General features: G+C 28.2%; 1 protein-coding gene across 2 annotated transcripts in view; it reads left to right on the forward strand.

Annotated features, from left to right (window-relative positions):
- ome (dipeptidyl peptidase 4 omega) overlaps positions 1–26,079 on the forward strand; it is a 183,180-nt gene that overhangs the window by 5,221 nt on the left and 151,880 nt on the right. The window contains exons 1-2 of one of the 2 annotated variants that reach the window (XM_035078450.1): positions 17,252–17,538; positions 20,342–20,449. The exons of the other annotated variant lie outside the window; for it this stretch is intronic. Of the exons in view, the coding sequence (XP_034934341.1) occupies positions 20,423–20,449 (27 nt within the window). The 5' untranslated portion in view covers positions 17,252–17,538; positions 20,342–20,422. Of the gene's footprint in view, positions 1–17,251; positions 17,539–20,341; positions 20,450–26,079 lie in introns of those variants that run through there. 2 annotated transcript variants of the gene reach the window in all.

The following is a 26,079-nucleotide window of genomic DNA, read 5'->3' on the forward strand; positions in this document are numbered from 1 at the left end:
TTTTCTTACAAATACATTCGTTTTTCAATCGTTCTTAGAAAGTTTTGCGAGGAAGAACTTTATAGTGGTGGCGATAAAAATACAAAGTACTCTTAGTACTTGAAGAAGAGTCAAGAAATTGATTTTATAAAAAAAAAAATTAAGTAGGTTATAAAAATACCTTTGTGGTAAACATAATTTAGCATAGAAATGAAATTAATAACCGAATTTTACTAAATGGTTCATTTAAATCATTGGTCTGTATCAATAAATTTGTCTACTGCACTCATCTAGAGTAAAATCAAATTTATCGTTTCTTAAAAATGTCGAAGACTAAAAAGTTTCATGTTAATATTTTTTCAAAACTGTCATATTTGTCTTGGCTATTTCTTTAAAATATTTTAGACACTTTGCGATGTTTCCTCTTCACATTTTTATCTATGGACAAAGTAAAAAGAATATAGAGACAAGATTTCGGTAACAAAGTTTTTCCTTTGCATGGAAAAAAAAGAGAAATAAAACATTACTGATCATGAAAAAAGTAATAGAATAAAAAATGGTCTTCAAATGGTATAAGTAACTACATTTTCCCTGATAAAAAGTACTTTAAGAATTATGCAAAATAGAATTAACTTACCTTTGGGTAGGAAACAAGTTTTATTGGATAAAAATTTTTTTATAGCTTTATAAATTAATAATCGTTTAATGATCCTCTAATATTGCTGTTGTTGATATGTTATTCTATCGTCACGTGCTATAGCTGAGTATGATGTAATAAGAAAATGTCGAGTGTTAAAAATAGACAGGATTGATGGTCATTCGTGTGTCATATATTTATTTCACTCAAATGAAGAAAAAAGAATTACTGTAAGAGATGTAATATAATAATAAACACACTCATATTACACATATACATTCATTAACGCGTTGTCTAATCTCTCTTTCGCATTCCAAATGTATAAACACCCATTTTTTTCTCTGTTTAACTTGAACAACCTTGCTAGAACGTCTATATTTAGCAGTAAATGAAATGAAACCTAGAATAATTTCAATCGACTGCTTTATATTAATTGTCTGACAATATTCTCAATAATCACTTATTATTTAATTTTCCTATTTATAAAAATTATTTAAATATTTTAGTCATAATTTTTATGCTCCAAAAGACTAATAAATGATATTAAATTCTTTTTCAAACGTTTCAACGAAATTTATAAATTTTCTTTCAATTAAAACTTGATGTGGATATGTTGAGACCCGATTAATTCGACCTCGTGGGATAATTAATGAATACGAATGTTAATTAAATGTAAGTTAATTGGTTACTAGACATTTGATTCCATGTTAGTAATGACTTATGAAGAGTTTGGTTATTCAATGTAATTCCATCATCAAAAACGCTTTAAAGTAAAGGAATAATTTAATTGAAAATGTTAATAACTTATTTCAATTTTGTCAGTAATTAAATAATGTCAACATAATTTAATATTGATTTTCTATTTTTCTCTTGAGTAAATACTCGATGGGATGAATTATGCTTGAAATAAAATTAGTATAGAGAAACTGAAATGTATCATAATCGAGAAAAAAAAAAATATTCGTTATAATTTTTTCTCAGAGCTTTTTTGATTCATTCTGTTGAAACATGTCCACCTGACTCGCCAACTTATTACCATAAAGTCTACAATTTTTACTTTCTCTCTGCAAAACTCTTCTGTTATTTCTTTTTTTTCTGTTTCAACTCTTTTATTCTGTTTTTCATATAACAGATTGCATTCCCAGTCGCAAGTGTATCTGCCTATTACTGTCCATATCCACCAGCCAAGTGAACCCAAGGGTATCCGTAGAGTTGGAAGAGCATTATTATACGTATGCAAATTTTTGGTGGGTCATTTGCTAAGATGATAAAATCTCCACAGAATAGAGATTTAATTTTCAGCAATAAAACTTTAGGGAGGGAAAAAAATTAAATTTCATCTGAAGAATATCTTGAGAAAAATTACCACAAAACTATTTAGATATTATTAATGTTTTAAGATTAATTAGGAATATCTAGAGAACAATGCAGATTTTGAATCTCACTTATTGTTAGACTCACTAGCGTTGAAGAACTGCAAACGCAAACAACAGCGTACTTGGTTTGAGTAACTTTTAATTAAGTTTTATCACGCGCATTTGCCCTTGTTTTACGACAAATATGACTGCAAAGACTGCCAGTTAATGTCAATTATTTTATAGAAATTTTCATCTTTAATTAAAAATAAAATTTAATGAACTTTTATTTGATATTAATAATCTTATGATGTAATAAAAAAATATTTTGATTTATTTATTTGAATCTGAGATGAATTTAAGTGATATTATTATATATATATATATTATATGGCACAGTTGCAAAATTGTAGGTAACTATGCAAACCGATAACTTTGTTGATAAAAAAAATGAACATTGATCATACTACGACACCGATGAGTCGGGTGCGGCTGCACTATTTCCTCAATAACTGTTTCATAACTTCGACTCGGTATGCCTTCGATATTGTATTGAAAAAATGTTATAAAGAGCGAGTGCAAGAGAGAGTGAGAACCAGAGAAATAGATATTTTTCAGCTGAGGCAATGGGCCAAATGATATTGTTCGATTGCTTGGAGTTTCGTTGGAAAACCATTAACTTGTTTCTCACAATTAAACGAATCGTATCATAAAAGGAATTTTCGTAGAGAATAAATTTATCAACATTGATATTTTTTACGTGAACGCATGAATTCACTGGTGACTTTGGAGCTATTTTTATTGCCAAGTAAATATGGATAAATTTTTATCTAGAGAGGTTGTCAATTATTTAGAGTAAATTTAAATTTTTTTAGAATGAGTGAATGTTTTAAAAATTTATCAGTATTAGATTGTACTTTTACTTCAGTTAGAAATTCTAATCTTCATGTGATGTCTAGTTTTTTTTTTCGGTTTATTATTACAAGATGTCAATTTATTACTTAAATACCAAAGAAAATGACAGGAGAGACAATTTTATTCATCATAAATAAAAAAGATACTCACTTTGAAAGTACACTCGTCTTTTGAAATTATAACTTTTGACATTTTCTATATATTCTATGAATATAAAAAATGCTTTGAATATAGAATCTGTATATTTTTGGATATTAAAAAACTTTTTTATATTTCTTTTATTTCTATGTTGAAATTTCATATATTCACGGCTGATGAAAAAAAGTATGATCTACTTGAAAAAGTTGGACATAAATTTTTTTTAACGAGAATACAGATGCAATAATAAAGAAAATTTTAATCATCTCAAAGATACTAAAATTATGTTTATAAGTAATTATATAGAAGCATAAATTAAAAAAGCTTTATTTAGTATTTCTTATTGTCATTTCAACACCTAAAAGTACAGCTATAAGTATAAGTATTATTTTAAACGGAAATTAATATTTCTTTGGAGGTTTAAAAGAGATAAGAACACACAGGGTCGTGACGATGTGTACGCTTGGAAGCTCTAGCTTCTTAGGAGTCCAAGAATGCTCCTCGAAATCTCGTAAAATGTCTCTGCCAAGAACTACCTTTCTTTATAAATTATACTTGAAGATCTTCTTCATATCTCTCATAAAAAATTTTCATCATCAGCTTTTTTTTAAAAATCCATGTTTTTAGTCCTCGACTGCTTTATTCACGGTGTTTTGATGTAAAATTTTATCCTTGTATTTTTTAATTATTCACAAAAACCTCCATTACTCGTCCAATGTACTCGTTTTATCAATTGCAAAGCAGCCTCACAAGTGTTAGCACACATGTTGGAGTATATGATAGACTCGACAAATGCATGCGGGTCGAGTCAGCAACGAAAATCAACCAAGTATCACATTAGCATTATGGGGGGGGGGTATGATATACATAAAGATTTAATTAAAAGTGTAAACGAATTAGAATCATATAATGAAACACTTTATGATGTGCAATCAAATTTTAAATTCTACACTGTAGATTTTTTTACTAGATATTCTTTTTATTACGTTGCTCTTTTATTCTTCTCCTTGAATCAATAAAAGCATTATCATTATTATTATTATTATTATTATTATTATTATTATTATTATTATTATTATTATTATTCTAATTGGAAGATGTTGAGAACACGAACTTCATCGTTTATTTTCACTAAATACTTCCGATATTGTCTACAAAGATTCAATGCAGTTAGATAACAGGTAGTTCATGCTAGTAATTCATGAGAAATACTGCTCTTTATATTTAAACAGGTTGAACGTTGTTTTGCTAATTTTTTTTCAATGCCCCAGGCATCACAGTGTAAATTGTTAATGTTATATTGTTCTCATGAATTCTGGGTAGAATATTTTATCTTTTAGAATCTGAATTAAATATCTACTTACGGTTTTGAGGGTATTAAAAAATAAATAATTACTACGAAAGATTATTAAACATACTTTGATATTTTTTGTAAAAATATAAATTTATTTTTATACAATTTTATTACTCTTGAAGATTTAAATACATTTTTAATTTAAATGAGAATTGTTGATTTATCATTTTCAGAGTTTTATTATATAAATATTTCATTGCTATTGTGTAACAAATAATATCTCTACAATTCAATGGTAAACAAATTTGAAAAATACTTGAACTAAATTTTTATCAAAAGTATTTTTTCAAATAATGGTCCTCAATTTTTTTACATTTGAGATAGGTATTATCAGGATGACATATGATGAGGATGAAATTTGATGTTTGAAATAAACGTGAGCCCACTCTGGGTCTCTTAATATCCAATTTCCATGATTTAACAATCCGATGAACTGTCGATATTTGAGAATTACCTACAGTATCTGGCTCGTTTGTTGCGTTATTACTAACGAGAGTTATACCTAATCAAATATCAATTAGTTCTAACGCATATTTCTCACATGATCCTTTTTATTCACCACAAAGCCACTTATCTTTCATTTCTCCTTTCCTTCTTTAATGAATAATTAATTTTATTTTATTAATTAACTTTTTTTTTGCTTTCATTGATGTCCTTTTATCTGCTACTCATAATCCTGTTTATTAAAGTTCGTTTTTTTAAAAAAATTATTTAATAAGTTTAACATTAATTTATTTTTAATTAAATAATTATACTGTTATAAATGACATGCTTGACATATTCTATGCAAAAAACATTCGTATATTGTGCGAATGAATAATTCTTTTGCTTTGAAACTTCTATTCACTGAACTACATTTTCATTGCCATCTCTTTATTCTTTCTCGTCCGAAGTAGTTTGGTTCATTTTAAAGAAAAGAATCATTCTAATAAGATCCTTTTGAATGTAAAAAAAAAAAAAAAAAATTAGAAAAATTTGTGGTGAAAATTTTCCTCTAGTCACTATAAAAACACTCATTCATCATCGTAATTATATTCTTCCGACATCTTGGTGCATCGATGTGCATGTACATACATATACTTATGAGAACAATATCTCTTTGAAATATATGAGAAAAACTCCAACGTTGGCCACGCTCATACCCGCGTATTGCTCATAAATTGTATGAGGTCAGTAATGGCAACCCTCAACCCTCATCCTCCGATTCTCCTGCACAATACCTCCGATCACACGCGGTATAGTGTGGGGTGAAGAGTCATTAGAAGTTCAACTACAGTTCAAAACCGAGATTGGCATTTTAATGATACTCTATACAAGTATTAATTAATTGTTTTTTACTGTTGGGTTATAAAATCGAGATTGTTACATGAAATTACACTAATTTAGAATTTATTAGGATCTTTTAATATAAGTTTCCATTTTTAATATCCAATTTATTTTAAATGAAATATTTACTGCCAATCCTAGTGTTTTATTTCAATGCATTTGAAAGTGTTTAAAAAATTTTACACCCTAGAAACTATTCTATAGGGTAAAATTCGATATTTTAAGATAGACAAGACACTTTTATTTAAAAAAAAACATGATCTTTTAGTTCAAGTAAATAAGAAGGAAAAAAAACGATTTTTCGAATTTTTTAGAAAAATAAAATTTCTATTTGCTTTAAAATTCTAATAAAAAAAAGTGTGGTAGGATAAAGGGGGGTAAGAGGGAAGGGTTTAAAATTTGATTAGCCCCTTCCCCCTCCCTGGCACGTTCTGAACCGAACAATCAATGATTTTGATGAAATCAATTTATTTATCACACACGATCTGTACATTGCAATGCATATTAGGGTAGGAAAAATATATCTCTCATGTTGAGATGATTCTTTCTACCCCAACAAATATTTCTGAATTACTTAAAACACTTTCACTGCATTAAAATAAAACCCTTTTATGTTTAGGATTTGCAGTGCTAAGGAATATTAATGATCTTAAATGTTTAAAATTCTACCACAATGAACAAAAAATGTGAAATAATATTTGAACACAAAATATTGTTATTCATGAGGGCATGAATTACTTTTGAATTGCCTTCAATGATTTTTTCTTTGAATTGAAATGGCAATAAAAGCATCTATTGACTCTAATCATAGTTCAATTCTGGTCAATATCCGGAAAAGCACGACTTTTCTAGTTAGATTCATGTCAGGATGCCATGAACAGGATATAATTTGTTATCCTGGTCCAAACTGAATCAAGTAAGGTATAATTTTTCTAACTGTATAGTACCGTAACTACGAGTTCAGTGTGCAGATGCAGTAGAATAGAAATACGTTAGGCCACGAATAAACGATGTTGATGCAGACTGTAGTATTTATTGTACGGTACCTTGGAGAGTGGACCATAAGACAGACAGTCCATAATTAGTATTGAAAAAAACTATTGGTAATTATAAACATACAAAGGTCATTTTCATCAGCAACCTTCGACCATTCAACTCTTCGTGTACTCTTTTGAACCTGAGACGAATAAATTAAATTATTGCATACATTTTTTATCAAATGTGTACTTTTTTACATGACCTCCAATTTACTTCAATCTATAATGAGAACAAGACCCTTTGTATGTAATTTTATTTCAAATAAAAATACAACTTCCTTAATAAAAGGTTAATGAAGAATTAAATCGAAAAAAAAATAATGAAGAATACAATTTCTAATAATTTTATAAATCAATTATTTTTTAATTGTTCCTCAATTAATAAATCATAATCCTATTTTCCCAATTGACGATGTAACATTCAATAAATACTTCATTGTTGGCAAAATAAATCTAATAGAAACAAATAAAACATTCCAGTCAATTAAAAAACATTGATAAATTGAGTTTAGTTGATAAAATTTGATTGATTACCAAAAGTGTTTATTTTTGTTCCACAAATCAATATATCATTCCTTAATAAATACTTTTATCATTCCAAGTTATTTGAAGGAATTTATTTATGCATTCTATTGATCACATGTATGAAAAGCCTTGGCCATAACCTTGCAATTTATTCTATAACCTGAGTAGTATAGAATCCATCAACTTGCAGCTGTTAGAAATAGTTTGATCGATCGCATTGATCATCACGTGCTTGTTGTGCGGAACATGTACATCATGTTTTGCTCGAAAAGCTTGAAATTGACTTGATTCTCGGTCACACGATACAGCTGCAAGCAAAACGACGAGAGAATTACAGCTCAGCTATGCTTTATGTTATCTGCAAAGATGGTTAAGTACGATAGAATTTCTAATACCGTTCTTCTCTGATGCGTGATGTTACTAAAGAGTAATATGAGACCGTAAATGATTAAATTACATGGTACAAATCTTTCGGGTGGCACGCAAAACTGTTTGTCAAAGAGCCCCATCTCTTAATATATATTTGTTGGAGCTTTTGATGCTAAATATAAGTTTAATGACAGATAATAAAAGAACTTATACTGTTGATAACTTCAAAGATTTTCAACAATGGAAAAATGGATTTCTATTTAAAGAGTTGTTTATTCATTGAGTAAAGTACTTTCGAAAATACCTTTTCATTAATTTTCAAAAAAAATAAATTCTAGTCGATTGATCTATCAGTTTTTTTTTTTTTTTTAAATAAATTGTTTATAAACTATGAACGTTTAATGTTGAAAGGAACTTTTTTACTTTGATAGCTAATCATTTGATAAAAAAGAATCATACAATGCCAAAAATAAAATATAAACCTCAAAAAAGCTTGCTTTTTATATTTCAATTAAGTTCTTCAACACTCAAAAAGCTTTTAAAGTTGATAAAAAATTAAGTATTTTTTTCATTCCTTCCTGCAGTATTTAACACTGAAAAATCATCAATTCACCCTTAAAAAAAACTTCTATAACACTACTTAGCATCTTTAATCACAAAAAAAAAGTTCAATTATGCTCCAACAAAGATTTTTTAAAAATATCAGCTTAGCTGAATACATAAAGTTTTTTTTTTTGGTCAAGCTTTTCATTAATGTTCAAAAAGTTTAATCTAAATGAAGTTTTAATCTTTATTTTCATCTCCAAAGTGACCAACAAATCCATTGTATTTGAGTGGTAGAATTCTATGGATAAGATGTATTTATTGGTTTCATGTTAGAGTTGATAGTGGCAAGTAGTATCTCAGTTGTTAACAAGTAATGGTACTTAGATGATTTTGTTTAGAAGATTATGAGTTTTGTGTCCCTAAAAACGAACTCGAGGTTGTAATACAAGTTGTAGGATAGAGAAGTTGAAGCTCTTTTCATTTGAAATAGTCCAGTCGTTCTTGTGGAACGCTGTTAGAATTCTCTTCTCTCTCTTCAAAGCTTATGGAATCTGTCTGAAAGTGGTTTTCCAAGCTGCTTGCACGTACAGTATGCTTCTTGCTAGGACGTTTGGTAGAGCTTTGATCCTTAGAAAGCGCTACACACATCGTTGACTTTTGAGACCAAAACGACACATAAAATCTGCAAGAATAGGAAAAAGTGTAGAATTGTGAGTCGTCAAGAAAGTCAAAAATTTTTTTGCTGCCAAAGAAATATAAAGATCTTTACATTTGTGGTGAAATGGAGTTCGAACTTGATTCAAGTGGTCATGGAATATGAAATAGTAGCAAAAAAAAAAAATTGTAGTTCACTGTGAAATGTAAAGTCTTTTCAAACGTATGCAATCAAACTTACTTATTCTACACGAATGCTTGTTCCCACGGGTTATACATACTTTTCTCACTTTAATAATCTTATAACTTCCTTCACCTTGGCCATACTCAACTTCACCTTGCTGTACGTCGATATCTACTTATACTTTTCACTTTATAATTAATATTCTCACACTAGGGTTGTTTTAGCTTGTGACAAATCAATCGAGTATTACAACAAAGACCTGCTTTATTAACCATGCAAACATAATAGAGTTTTATGCATATATTTACTAGAAATGAATAGACTTTCGTGTCACGAAACACGAGTTGATGGATAAATTATGACAAACAATATATTAGTAATTTTATTGAATTAATTTTTAATTAAATACAAAGGGAATAAAAAGTTTCATTGGAGATAAATAAAATGATTATTTTTTAAATACATTTATAAATGAAACATATGTGTTTCTAAAAGTAGGCATGAAAGAGAAGTTGATGTTATTTGAAAAATGAGTTTGCATGAATAAAGCTTTATGCATTAGTTAAAAGTTGGTGTTAAGTGGGTGAGACAGCTTCAGGATGTTATTCACTTTGTTTACAATGATGTTTACACATTTTTTATCACTCAATAAATATAAATAATGAATGAATAATTATTTTCACATGAAAAAATTATTTTCATCAAAATGTTGAGGGATTGTAAATAAATTAAAATTATATTTGAACGTAATAAAACAGTGGGAGCATATTTATTTTTTAATGAAAAAAATTCAATGAATTCTACACATTCGTTATTTCACCTGACTAACCATAAATATTTCATTTGCGGTTGTGATTGAAATTGCTTACATTGTCGAGCAGAAATATGTATTAGTCTCTTTCATGTAACCTACCTATTGAATGATATTATCATAATTTAGTTGATTTAGCAAAAATTTATTTTCACCGCAAAAATATAAACCGATTACTTTGGAGTGAAAAGCTCTCATTATTGATGGAATGTTGGGATTATATTTAATGAGCACACTTTACGCTTTAATGCTCGACAATAATGTTTTCATGCTTGCTGGTATCCAATTCAATCCATTTAATCTATAATAATAGAAGTTTAGAAAAAGTTTGTTTAAGAGATTTTATTTAATTCAGTAAAGTGCATTTCGAAATACTTCCCTTTTTGTGTAATTTATCCAACCAAAAATATACATATATTTCCGGTTTAATATAAGTACATTTGAATGCCACCTAAATACATCCAAATAATGAAAGCTCTAGTCATTGTCTGAAGAAAGCTTCAATGAATTTCCGGCTAAAAAAGTATTCTTAAATTTTTTCTATCTTCTTTACTTATAATTCTTAAATGCAAATTTATTAAAATGTGCATTCAACATTTCGAATACTTTGCAGCATCAATTGTTGTTGTTTTTATTTTTTCATTAATTCCTTTCTTAAAAAGTCAAAACATTCATTTAAATATTTAATTTATTTATTTATACTAACAATAATAACATATTAGACTTTTTAATAATATTTTTTGCTAAAAGTTTAACTTGATTTAAATGTAGCTACATCAGTAGTTTTGCTAGTAATATAATTATTATGCTAAACTATGATGACGTTCGTTGGTAGATCTAAATTCTACATGACATAATATTATAATCTAACTTGAATTCCAAATTCTCGAAGCACACACGTGGTAGTTCTGATGGATTTATATCATATTTTTAAATCATTTAATAATCTTCAATAATGAGATTGGCCTCGAATTATTTCTAAATGCCAAGAAGGTTTTTAAAGTCAAGAGTCATCTGAAAAATTCTTCTCATGCTTTACATTTAATAAATTCCCAAGAAATTCCTTTGAAAATCGTTTACATATAGGTTACGCAATATCAGCAGACATTTTATAGATTTTGAGACATTGTTATTACATCTATATACAATAGTTAAACTATAGTTGGTACAAATGACGCAGACAGTTGATTTAATTACATTGAGTTAAGTATTGCCTCAGTACAAAACGATGTGCGTGATAGTAGAGGGTAAAAATAAACCCTGAAGACCTACATGATTTCGTTGAGGACAAGTTGAGGTCACAGTGAATAGAAATAGATAGGATGAAAAAATTACAACCACGTGCTGGTGAAGTTAGAAGACACCCTTTTGACCACACAGCAACATTCTGACATTCGACTTTCTCAACGAGCTTCATATACAAACCCCTGGAATATGTAATGTAAGATACACGTAGACGAAAGCTCATGGGAATATAATCTCTATACTCTCTCATCACATCCTTATTTTGTGTGTTCTTTTCTTCTGGTGTTGCCTCGAAACTGCACTGCTTCTTTTTTAAAGCTTTTTGAATTTTTTAATAAAATCTCTTGGGGTACATCTCCAGTAAAATATTAACAGTCTTAGTTTTAATAAAAAAATACTTGGGCATGATTTTAAATAAAAATAAATTATCCTAGAAGATGATTAAATTTTTATATCAATTATTTTTGGTGAATATTTGGGAAGAAATGTTTGTTCATGATTGGTTGAATTATTGATGTTATCAAATTTGGATAACAATGTTTTTTTCCAAATGGTATCGAAAAATATTGCATTCAATTTTATTTTGGTACGATAATTTTTATTAATAAATCACATTATTTTAAAAATGAAATATTATGACGTTAATTTATAAATCAATTTAAAATTTATCATGTGAAAATAATTTTTTTCTTTGAGTGGTAATAAAATAAATGGGAAATTCACTAATAATTTCGAGAATCTAAATTCGGAAATGTACCTATGAAATAAGGAAGTAAGGAAGTAAGTTAAAATTGTCAGAAAGAAAAAAATAAGTTGAAGGATATTGAAGACGTTGGTTTAATAAATATATATCAGTAATTCGATTGATTGAAAATAATATAAATTCAATATTTTATTTACAAGACTTGTAAACCGTTTTATTAATATTAAATATAAAAATTTATGTTGTGGCTTCAACGTTGTAGTAATAAAACAAAACTACATCAATAAAATCAACTTTGAACATATTTCATGACACATGGGTTAAGTTTGAAATAAGCTTTAATTGTAAAGTTGCTAAGTATTTTTTATTAACTACTAAACTTTGAGAATAAAACAATTTATTTTTATCAATAAAAACTTACATAATTGTTTTCATTTTCAATTTTATACAAATAAAAAATTTTTAAATAATTAATGCAAAATAAACAATGCATCATTTCAATTATTTTCACAATATTTTTTTATGCAAAAAAGCTTGAGAGTAAAAAAAAAGGTTACAGGGAAATATTTTAGAGTGAATAAAATTTGTTTTGGAATTTTTATGAGATAGACAGCAGTGATTTTGTCACATATGGTATCGAAAGATTTTACGAGACTTGTGCTTCAGATTTCTGCAACACTGCAACCTACATATATGCATAAAGGGTTTTACGACATCACGCGATGCTGTTGTTCATGTTTCAGGGTACATAAAGCATGAAGAAAATGTACAGCATAGATTGTATCTATAATAGTTTAAGCAAACGATGCGGTGGGTACCTATAGGAAGTATATAAAGACTATTATTCATCGATTGAATGTTATGATACCGTAGATATCCATAATAAAAATAAACGTCACTAATCAAATTTCATTGTCTTCTTACTTATTTATCGTAACAAAAGGTATTAATAATGTGTTATTTATTGCCCGATTCAAGATTCATGTTACATTAATTTAAGACATTGACATTAATTATTCAAAAAATAAATCCAATTTTTATTCACTGTGGATGTTGGATATATGAATAAATTATCACTCTGTAAATAGGTACGATGCAGGTAACGCTTACTTAGACTTAAATATTATACAATGTTCGCATAAAGCTGATATTTACTTTTTTTATGCGTAGTATAATAATGACAAACAAAGACTTCAACAATATCCAGTGTGCTCGTAAAAAAGATTAAATCACTTTTGCAATGTTTTGAAAATTCTTATTAAAGAATTAAGTATTTATAAAAAATAATATTAACAATGTTTATAATTATATTTTCTTTATTTACTTTACTATTTTCGATAATTTCTTAAATTTTATTCTTTGTTAAAAGTCGTTTTGCGTTGATAATTAATATTCGATAAAATAATTACGATATGTATAGTTAAATTGATTAAAAATATGTAATAGCAAAAATTGAGTTTTTATTGATTATTGATGCAATTATTTGTGTTTATTAACAGTCAAGTTTTTTTTGTAAAATAATGAAAAATATGTAGGTATTTTATCTCTTTATAATTTTTAATATTTATTATTTATTTATTTTATGATAAATATTATTAAAATTAATTTTACAAAATCTCTTAGTATTCAACAGTAATTACGACGTATTTATTTAATAAAAATTGTAGCTCATTAGATTTTTTTAGTATTAAAATTTCTTCTTATTTTAATATTCCTCCAAAGGAATTTTAGTGACCATAATGAATGTTCTTAATGAGCGGTGAATTTTACAGTCATAGCAATAAAAAGTTTGATAAAAATATGTTGTTACGACAGTTAATAATTTCAATTTATGCTGTACCAAGTCACATAAAAGTGACTTATAATGTTGACTTGGGAGCAAAGTAAAAGGAAGCAGGGTTTTTGTTGATATGGTGGATTGAACGTCGTTGATTTACTATACTTGGAAAAAATTTGGAGAACAGAAAAAAGTGAACGAAAGCTCATCGATAAAAGTTCGAAAGTCAAGGAAAGTCGATTCGTATTCGAAGCACGAGCTAGAGCTTATTGCTTGCAATTTCACACGATCATGCGGTTGCAAAGGTGGTGAAGCCTGTGGGAACAAAATAAGTGTAAGGAAAAAGGAAGAAAATGCCCTGGAGTCATGAAAAATCTTTAAGTGACGTCCTGTTTACTAGACTTTAAACATGGTTGGGACAATACTGAACCACCCAGTGCATTTATCAAGTGAAAATGTAGATTAAATTTCAAACTTCTTTACTTTTTGGGGCTTCGACAGAATCCGATAAGAACTAAACTATTTGTTAATTCGTTTAGGTGTCAGTCTGTAGAATATCTCCAAAACTTTTGAATAAATTCAACTAAGCCAAAGTACATTAGTGTCAATGTATCCTTTAACCCAGAAAATAGTTTTGAATGATGGGAATTTGTTTTTAGTGCACAAAAAAGAGTTCATCTATTGAAAAAGATAATTTACTTTCAATTGCTGTCATTGTTTTTGTGATAAAGTGATGATTTTCTATCATAAAACTCTTCAATACTTATAGCTAAAATCCATCTGCCATGAATACAAATTTCTTCTCGGATATGCCGCAACTATTTCTAGTACTTCAACAATCCCAAAAGAAAATCATCTAAATTCATTCGATCAGCAATTCCAATTTATTTTCCTTCATCCAACCTTCTTTATCCATCTAATCATTATGATGTGACAAAATTTCTTCCAGCAACATTTCAGAAAATAGCACGATTCTATTCACAAACGAGTTTCACAATACATCTCCAGCAAGCTCAGATCGGATTAGATTTGGAGAAATGTTTATTAACTCGTTTCCAAGTTACTGAATAAAATTCAGAAAATATCTAAGACGAAAACGTTTTAGTCCCTGGAGACAAGACATGGCTGTCTTATTTTGCTTTTTACAACAGTTTCCATATATCTTGAAGTTGATACAAAATTTTAGGATAAGCGGTGGACTGAAGACCATCAGAAAATGAGAAGTTTAAATGCAGACGATGCTCTGAGTTTGCTTAATGCTGTGGATAAACTCGGCTATTTCTAAAAGGAAAATTGATGATTCAAAGTCGATCGTGTGGAACAGTTTCAAGTGCAGTGCAGTCTGTATCCTAGAGCGAATCAAATATCGATTACCGCCAAGCAATATGCAGTTTCTTGAGCAAGCTTCTGGACGAGCGGCACGTGCAGCCATATTCCAGAAATTGGTTGTCCTGTACGTCCCAACATTGTACCAATATACAAGTATTCCCTTAGATAAGCTCCAGCCTCTTTGTATTCAACATGTCCTTGTGCTGAGTTTCTTGTTCAACAAGAATAAGTCATGCTGGACATGATTGTTTGAATGAATAAACTGCGTTCTTGACATCAACAAGATTACTCATCTTATCTGTGGTTGGTTCTACAGAGAATTGAGTAATTTTTAACGTAAATTAAAATTCTTTGATCATCAAAAAATGGTAGGAGAGATGAATTAAATCAATAGTCCTCAGACAAGGTGTCAAGACATTAACGCAATACTCTTCTTTTTGAAACCTAGTGATCTGGCTTTAGGCTATTTGGCTCATTTAGCATCTCTCGTTTAATACTCACTAGCACCCACAAGAATTTGCTTGGAGGCTTTTTGATCTTTTTCAATGACTGTAGACTGGATCCCTTTCTTTGCTCTTTCCTCTGCACTCTATCTTTTATACAACGCCCTCGGCACTTCTTTTGAAATAAACAGCATTCTAATGATTCTAACTTCAAGTTCTTCTGCTTATTATAGCTCTTCATTCTTTTGTGTTCGTTATGCATATATTCAAACTCATTATCGCTTTAGTTTTTCGTATTATCTTCCAAGCAAATTAGTACTTGTGTTCTTGTTATCTTGACCTAGAGTGTTTGAGGAAGCTCATGCTATTTTATTATTGAAAAAATTTTCAGGATAAAAAATATCTCATGGTCTAGGATGTTCTCAATTATTTCTTTCTGAAGATTGGAAGGTAGCAATGAACTTTGTATTGAGGTTGAACCTACATTTGGATAGTTTATATCTCATTGAGTTCTGAATTATTAATATTTTTTTGGGAATGAATAATCTTCACATTAATCAGTCATCAGCCGGTTTAACTTCAACTCTATCTTCTTTCACCTTTGTACATAACATTAATATCAAAAATTGACTGATGAGAAATTAATTTAAGTTAAAGTTGGATTTTATTTATATTCTTATCCAAAATGTTTATTTTAAACGAGTCAACATGATTGTTTACCATAAAATATAATTGTATTCATCATCATAAAAAAATATTTCATTGAGCTAAAAAGAATTATCATAAAATTATAATCTTCCTAATTGACTAAGTTAAGTCATATCAATGAACATTTTAATCTCTAGTTGTATAACGTTATCTTTTATCGTACAAAAAATTCTTTAATCTATTTTTATATAACAACATAGTATTTATATAAATCTTGATCCAAGTACTAAAAATAATACAAGTACTTCTAACTGCAGATAATGGAATTGCAAAAACTCTCTAAAGATAATTAAAACACTCTATCACTCAAAGTTATTTTTTTGTCTAGAAATGAGTTTATCTCTTACATTTTCGTTATTTTCTCTAATATTCATTGAAGCATATCAGAATGATATCAGCATGATTGCTTCATATTACATATTAGTGCATTCCTCCATCAATAAGCTGTATTCTAATTATTATAATTTATCATTAATAACAGCGGTAATAAATAAAAAAAAAATTGTTGCAAATGAACGGAGTATTAATGAAAATATCTTATCGATTAAAAATGTAAGTGAATTTTTTTTATCAACGTAGAGTTGAAATAGCTTTCAAATTGATTAATTTTTCTCTTTCACCAATGACAATTTCAATTTCCTCCTAATTAATAAAAATTACAAAACAAATCAATGTTTTATATTAAATTCCAGTGAAAAGCCGAGCGAAAAATGTAGTTTTCTCTGACAATCAGTTCCCTTTTGCTGCAGAGAGACACTAGCATTCTAGCTTTGTCAAACAATCATCTAAATTGATTCCAGTTTGATTGTCTATAGGCTCCAATCTTGTAAATCAGTTTGTTCTTTCCAGTCCACGATTTTTTCTTTGTCTTGCACAACGTGCTTGCCCAGTTCTCAGTCAACATTCAGGTCTAGTTGGAGCCACAAGCATTCAACAGGTATACAACCGTTTGAGTTTAAACCATCTCCAAGGTTTACTTTCTTTCTCTTTCGCTTCAACTTTCTCATCAGTTCTTCTCTTCCTTGGATCTGTTTTCTGACGTTGTATCCTTTTTCATCGTGGTAGTTTCGGCGGTCATCCCGGATCTGCGCCGTAACCAAGTCGCGCTGGTAAAACCCGCACAACATTTAGGTGCGCCAAATTCGTTGCTTTTCTTCTATCCCTTCTACTATATTTCTCGTCCTTTTAGCTCGCTCACTTCTACTCTACAATTGAGTCGACGCAGCGGCATTGCTTGGCTCAGTTCACCGCCAGCCGTTCATGGTGTAGCGTCGTTCACATTCTGTCTTTCAATGCGACGTGCGAATAAGTTTCGAGTGCATTTTTTTATCTGTCATTCTGTTTTTATTTTTGTGTTTGTTTATGTTCATTCATCTTTAATACCCTCTCCTTTATTTATTTAGTTTTATTTTAGTTCAGTTTGATAAACTTTTGTGTTTCAAAAATCAGTTGGTATTAATTAAGTTTCTTCAACCGTGAAACAATTCCCATCACTGTTAGCAGGTAACTAAATGTCAATTACTTTTGCCACTTTTTATCCACTCCATACACATTTTTTTTTTCATTGTCTGACAGAATTATTTTTACTTGACAATATTCGAGCAGTGAATGTCAGTGGTAAATAAAAAATAGTCTTAAATTTTCAACTCCAATTCTGACAAGTTGATATATTACTAAATAGCTGACATGAAAGTACTTTGATTTGCTGAACAAATAAAAAAATATTCTCTTGAATAAAATTTTCTTTCGTCGCAATGCAGCGGCAATATCTGTATAGATATATATATGAAATACATACCAAATAAATTTAAATAGTAAATTTAGTATGTTTAAAAATAATACTCACTTTTTTCTCGTAAACATGCTTCATAAATTTCCAATCAATATTTATTTGAAATTTATGATCAAAAATCAAGTAATAAAATCACGAGACAGATAACAAATAAAATAATTTCACAAGTCAGATAATGAAAAAAAGAAGTTTCAATCTCTCTCTTTCTCTCTCTCATGTGACTCATTAGTTCATTGGTGAATTAAATGTAAATAAAGCAATATTTCTATTCATAATCCATGTTTTTATTGCCATGTCAATCTATTTATCAGAATCGAATTATTACGGAGTCGTATCACAACTCTTAATAGAAACAAATCGAGTATTTACAAATTTGATATGTAACTGTCATTGGATCAGAGTCGAGTAGAAATATAAACAGATCGCATGTTTCGATTCGTGGAAATAAAAACAACAAAAACAAAGCTATTGAATTGAATTTTACACTCTACCATGTTAATTATCTTCCTTAACCCTCCGAGGTGTTTATGTAATTGAGTGTATACGCGAGCGTTTACTCGTGTTAGATAAAGTAATAGTGATTTTTAATGTCACTAAAGTTCGTGCTTGACATAACGTCAGCTATTTAAGCTGTATGATGCTGCATTAGTGATAACGTTTAATGCATGTGCTTTGCCACTTGAGTAATTGTCGGCAATTCCACTCGCTTCCTTCATATAACACCAAACGCGTCAGGAAATTCGCGAGAATTCAACAGTGACAAATTTATTTGTGACATTGACATCCTGACATTGGATTTCGATCTATAGGGGATTAATAAAATTTTAGTGTTTATGTTATTGTTTTGCCGAAAATGTGAAAAAGAAAAAAAATGAGAAAAAGTTCTCACCTGATTTCACCTGTTGAATTTCATCAGCTTGTTGACATTAACTCGTATATATGTTAACGGAAAAATTATAAATACCTTCTATCATTAATGTTTTGCTTTTATTATTGTTGCTATTTAATTTTTTTACATCTCACGATGAAGACTACGTTGAAACCGAAGTGAAAGTACCTAAGTAATAAACGGTTTTAACTTCAAGGACATTATGAGAATGCAATAAACTCCTGTTGAGATGATGGGAATTTAATTTTAATCGAAAGAACTTCCGTGATTTTATTTTTGTGAGGGGGGGGGGTACGTACACGTGACATAATATTTAATATGTTGGAATTAAGTTAATGAATATAAACCATGGGGTTTCTAATAAATTTATTTTACTGATCAAGAAATAAATTTAATGTATTTGTTGTTTTATTTTGCTATCTGAGAACTATGTGAGTACACTTCTTGGAATACTAGAGGAAATTTTTCTAACTAATTGTCAAGTGATTTATACAAATGTGAATTTCCATCTAATTATTTTTTCACTTTATTTTTTTAATTTGATTGATTATTGCTGATAAATAAATCATGATTACAATTACAGGTTTTTTTTTTCCAAGTATCTTTGTTATTTTTTATTGTTTTGAATTATTTTTTTATCTCATAAAAATATTTTATCAATGCCTAGAAGAGTTTTGGATAAAAATTGACTTATTATCAAAAAATTTATCTTTTTTTTTTAAATAAGTTTATGACAATTTAGATCAAATAAAAAACCACTCGACTTTAAAGGGATCACAAATAAATCCAAAACGAAAAAAAAAATATAATTGACAATTTGAACTCGATTTCAAATTCGATTTTTTCGCTGATCGTGTGTATTTGATATACAAATCATATTCCACTTTTCCTATTAAACGCGTTCTAAAAAAAAGTGATCCATATTGATTGACTTAAGCCGGAAGTAAAATTATAAGTTGAGGGGATAGAGATGTATCTTGAGTGGAGGGTCGTGAAATTATTGAGTGGGTAAGGTCAGTAACAAGGCCGGCTTGAGCGCATTAAGATCGAACGGTGCAATTGACCTTCCATAAATATGTACTTGAAAAATAAAGCCCTTTAAAAATAGTCTCAATAAAATATATGAGTAGATTGCAGTAGCCGAAGTAACTAAAATATTTACGATACAAAATATGCATGTAATCCCAATGGACAGAAGATAAATACTCGATTTGTATACATCGACTTTTAGAGCCAATCGTTTTTTTTAGCTTTTGCTGGACAGTTTAAAGTAATTTAAAATTTTTTTAGCGAATGTCGTGTGTATCGGAACATGATTTTATATTCGATTGTGATAAATCTTCGTCAAAGTCACGATCAAATGAAAGAGTGACATGACCTCGTCTCTCGCACTACCACCAACACATTTATTTCCACCCTCTAACCCGTTTGTAATCCGCTCTCTCGTTATACACACCCTGCACCCTATTTATATATCCTATCTCAACCTTCCTCCTCGTTATGAATTTCCATTTAAATACAGAATGATATTGCGTCAAAAATTAAATACGATTTACATCAAATCAAAAGCTTTTTCACAACTGTGATTAATAGGTTATTGTTTATTTAATTTTCTGCTTGTCAAGGGAGGAAAAAGAAGCAATTCGTGATTTTGGCAGAAAGTAAAAGAAGAAAAATACATCGACAAGCATACAGATTGATAAACCATGACGGAAGGCGGGATGAATGTCAGCGTAAGTTTTTTTTTTCTCCTTTACTTGAAATCGTTTTTCTGATAATGTTTGATTCATACTGTTCGAAATCATTCTAAATGTACTTTGCCAACGGTTTATTTATGAACGTTTCTTGTAACCAACATTTTTCGGGCATTATACTCGGGCAAAATATCTACATTTCAAGAGAGAAAAAATCGCAAAAAGGAGGACAGAAAAAGTAAGATTAAAAGAGACCGAATAGCATTCTATGCTGGCCTTGTAATCCAAAAGGTGATCTTGAAAGAGAAAGTATGACCTGAATTTTCTCGCACAATTCCAATCGCTGCAAGCGCTTTGTTTTTCATTTTTGTCCAATTTATTTCTCGTGCTTCTGTTTTCAATATGTATTTTATTTATTTATAATTATCTGGTTTTATGTTGTTAATAATATCTGACACAAAAAATCAATTAATATTCTATAATCACGATACATTGTTTTCGACATTGTTGAAGCTTTCCAATAACTCATTTATATTCAATACATATATTTTTATTTATATGATTGTCGCAATTCCTCGAAAATTTCAATTCCTTCCCAGCTCAAAATATTTACTCTGTTTTTTGATCATTTTAATCTGTTTTCGGGCTTTTTAGTTTGTTTTTGCCATTTTAAGTCTGTTTCAATTTTATATTTGCAAATAAATGTTACAGTGTGCATAGCTCAAACACCAATTAAAATTCGCACTGAGAAAATTCTCTTGTAATAATATTAAAGAATAATCATTCTTAGAATATTCAATTACACTTAGAAAATTCGAATATTTTCGATATTATTAATTAGTTGCTAAATAAAGGTTGTAATTATTTTATTAATAACTTATCCTCTAAAAAAATGTCATAAGAAAAATTACCACAGTAGTAAATACCAATTACTGAGAAAGAAATATTCACTATTTGACTGGGATGTTCACCAATTTATTATCTCAGAGTAACAACTTACTACGATACAGTGTCCTCCAAAAGTTGAAGTATTCAGGTAAAGAGATAATAAATGCAATTGATAAATATCTCTCAGTCTTATTTATAGAGTATTCTAGAGCACAGTGAGTTGAAATAACAACTGTGTTGTTTATATCGAATAAAAAAATATTATTGACGACCATATTTTTTTTCTCAATAAATCATAGCTTATTTTAATTAACTTTTGGAGGGCGTTGTAGAGGAAAAATATTAATTTCAAGTCATGCATACAGTGATTGCATCAAACAATGAATGAAGATGATGAATAATTTACTTTCGGTTTTTCTAAATAAAAATATTAAGTCCATTATTGCTTCTTTCAGATGAAAAATATTTTATTTTTAGTCTGATTATTGACTATCTCGATCCAATTCAAACTCCATATCACACTAAAAATAGATTAATTTTTTGACCCAGATTATTGTAATAAAAAAATCAATTGGTAATTATTTGAAATTTAGTCTCCAGGCGAAAATCGAACAATTTGTTTGATTGGAGTATTATTGTATTCGCAGATTAATAATCGAACTTATATGAGGATGAATTTTCGTAATTATAATTTTTCGATTATACACATTCATTTCATCTAATACAATTTTCATAAAACAAATAATTATTTGAAAGGACAAAATGGATGAATGTGATACCATAAAATTGGATTAAAATATTCCAATTAAGATTACATATTCCAACATCTGTGAGATATTTGGTGATTATAGGTATATATATTTTATATGTAATATCGCACATATAAATATAATATCAATTAAAATAAATATTGTTAAAGCATTAAATAATTTTAACTTTGTAAAATATATTGAATATATTTGTTGAAGTTATTTCAAAATTAGTTTCATATTCTATTGATGTTTCTACGTAGACAGTTTATCAAATTACATTGAAATCAAATTATTTAATACAAAAATATCAATTCCAAACATATTTTGTTTTTATTTTTTATTAAATTGTATCATTATCACTCTTCAACCAATCCTGGAAATTGATAATGGTGAAGAATATTTTATTCAATGAAAAAAAATTACAGAATTAAAATCTGTTACTTTTGTGCAATTCAAATTAACTTCTAAATTGATGTTATTTTACAATTATTGAAACGAATTGTCAGATATTACAACATCAATTTTCCATGTCATCTATTGTTTCATCTCTTTATTCATTTAATAACAAATACATTGAATCTCTTCTATCAAATGAATTTATATGATCCAATTAAAGTTTTTTTTCCTCTTATTTTTATCAAAAATCTCATCACAGAGTATAATTAAATAATACAAATATTAATATTGATCATTTTAAATACAACAAAAATATCACATAAACTTTATCAGAATGAAGTTGGATATTTTGTTGAAGTGGATGTGCTAAATAGGCTCTGATTATGATCGATGTGTACTCTCTGGTGCAGGTATAATTTTGGTCAACTTTACTGCATATTCCGGAAGTGTAATCGCAATTTATAGATGCGTTAACCTCATGTTATATTACCGGTATATACAGATATATTGAGAAATTTAGCATAAACTTTGCCTTAAAGTTATCCTTGACCCTAAGAACTTTTGCCACGTCATACGAAGAAGTATCTTAGAATTTCGTAATCGATACTTGGTTCTTCTTCTTGTTCTTCTTAACATGTTGGTGAATAGTTTGTGATCTTCATTTGTTTAGTTAGTTTTACACAAGATGAAGTTAATAAAACGTGGAAGATTATTTTCTCTTATTTGTTCTTTGGTTGATGAAAATAAAAGTAATTAAATTTGATGTATGTCAAAATAATAGGTAATATTGAAAGCTACTGGTAAAATACTTTGTTTCAACAAAGTCTTTCATTTTTTGTGTGGCCATATACTATTGTATAATAGTTTTTATTTCAACTCTCTTGTGTGTTGATTATTTTTTATTCCATTCTGACTTCATAATAAAAATCTCTATCAATGTTTCCAACAGAATAACACAACATGTATTTTCATTATGAATAAAAGTGCAAAGTATGAGAAAAAATAATGAAAAAAAAAAGCGTTATAAACTTTTGCATTAAAGGATTTTCTTAGTGAAAAGCATTTTTTTTAAATTATTTATTTAAAAAGGGCTTTTTGTTGTTGTTGTTGTGTTTAAGGTTTAATTGTAGTAAGTACATAAACTACAATAAATTTTCAAGTAAGCTCTACAACTTTCTTCCTCTTTCTTCTTTATAAACTTTGACTAAAAAAATAAACTTAGTGTATTATTGTTGAATTTTTAATTGCTCTATATAGTATAGTTTTTAAAGTTGTCTTGAAATTTTAAAGAATTTTATCTCTCTTAATCATGATTAACGTTAGATTGATAAGATCTTACTTGGTTTAAATTGAAAAATATTTACAGGGATTTTAAAAATGTGCAAAGTATCTGAAAGATCTAGAGAGATCGTAAATGGTCTGAAAGTAGTGTTTTGAAAAGTTCTAAAAGTCCTGGAAGGCCCGTAGATTTTCTTTGTTTCACTCAAAATCAATGGAAACTTATATGGAGCTACCTCCAACTAAACTCAAGAGTTGAATTTCAGGCAATTTGACAAAGTTTTAGCAAGATTTTGTTGAATTTTTTTCCTTTTTTTAACAAAAAATAAAAAAAATTTTCCAAGTGAATTAGTGGACTTGGAGAGTTTTCTAAAAATCTTGTCTTCACAGGTTTAGACGAATTCATTAGTGAATCAGAGTTTTGAAACTCTGCTACAACTTTTGAGGTATTTATTACTCTAAATTCATTTTTAGTTATGAATGTTTCTATAAGTTAGACAATAGCTTATTATAATGAGCTTTCAAAAAGTTTAAAAATTATTTAGTTTAAAGTAATGCTAATTTATTTTTGTTTAAGAAAGTAGCATCTAGTTAACAAAAACTTTCATTGAGTATTAAGAACTAACAATGCATAATTCCATCTAGTTTATACTTTAAATCTAAAACGAAGAAATATAAGATATCATCTGACAATCAATCGTGTTCAAGTAAGAATCAAGACTTTAAATAAATTTAATAAAATCTGTAATACAATTTTTTAATCTTATTAATAATTACTAAATTTTCTAAATAAAATAATAATGAAAAATATTTATTGACATAGGAACGATTCAAAGTATCACTGGAGTTGATTGCTGTCACAGCAATGCTTATGACTACTCTAATTATTTGGATAGCTATTATAATTATCTAGATAGCTGTCACAACTACCTGTATCGTATGAGCAAGTGAAGCATTGCTATAGTAGCAATACTATGGTTAAAGGTCAGATAATTAATCTAAGGTGGTATAGTATTGTTCCTATGTCTATAAATTATTTTCAGTGAAGGTTAAAAAAATTCAATGTTAACCTTTTTATTCATGAATTTTAATTAAACAATAATGTTGGTGAATATGAATTGAAGACAAAATGATATGGAATGAAAAATATTCAGGTTACAAAAAAAAATAATATTAAAACTTTATTCAGACTAATTTATAACAAAAATATAAACAAAACTATCTTCTTAAAGAAATTTATTTGGGCTGATCATGAAGTGAAGCCCAATTATAAATTTTAATACAATAAAATAGTTCTAATGAATAAAATATCTATTAGTTAATTCATCAAGTCAATATTTGCCTTTTATTGAATAAATAAAATGTTTGTAAATGTCACATGACATTGCTAAATGAAATGAATGATATGAAGAACATAAGCTATTACCATCATGAAAAAGCCGAGTAAAATAGGTAATATGCATAGTTGGGAAAAAAGAGGTATTAGATATTATTTATGTAATGTCTGAATAGTGAATAAACTCAAAATGAAGCCGAATGAGAAACACTTGTGCTGTATGGCATACGTAAGCAAAACAAGTAGACTAAAGTTGCCATATGTTTACTACTGTATGACCTACTGTATAGTACTTACTACTCCGTCGACATCTTCATAGAAGCAACGATGCAGGCGTCGGTGAACTCATGAAAATTCGATTCACCGTTTGCATACTCGGGATTTGTAATTCCCTAGTACCTAAACATCACTTTAACTAATTACTTATAAATTTTATCTCATTCAACTGCATGACATGTAGTGCAATGCTTAAGCTAGAGAATAGGTATTGTTAATGAATGAGTAATTGTTGTATAACTATTGTTGAGGGTTGGAAAAATAGCAGAAAATGGTGGCTAAATAATTACTTGCTTTGTAGAATAATTAACTAGTTGAATAATAATATTTTAAAAATTTTAATTAACAAAAGAATGCCATAATTGAATGGAATTTCTTTGTTAATGAATGTTTTTTAAAATTTTTTTTCAAAACATTTTTTAGGTATTTTAAAAATTTATTTTTTACATACTGGGGAAAATATTTTCGCTACTCGCAAAAATTTTTATTTACATCAATATAAAAAATACGAAATATTTGCAATAAAATATTTAATTGAACTTAACGACATTCATTTTGATATTTGGTTCATGATTATGATGAATTTAAATATAAGTGACATTAGATTAATTCTTACTTTCTGAGACATGATAGATCTTGAAAAAAAAATTATCAATTTAATGAAACTTAGATAATTATATTGAAAATAATCGAGTACAATAAAAATGAATCATTATAAGTAATTATCACAATTGAATTTATAA

Source organism: Chelonus insularis, unplaced genomic scaffold, assembly GCF_013357705.1.
Source record: "Chelonus insularis isolate UGA/USDA-ARS -01 unplaced genomic scaffold, ASM1335770v1 contig_160_pilon, whole genome shotgun sequence".
NCBI lineage: Eukaryota > Metazoa > Arthropoda > Insecta > Hymenoptera > Braconidae > Chelonus > Chelonus insularis.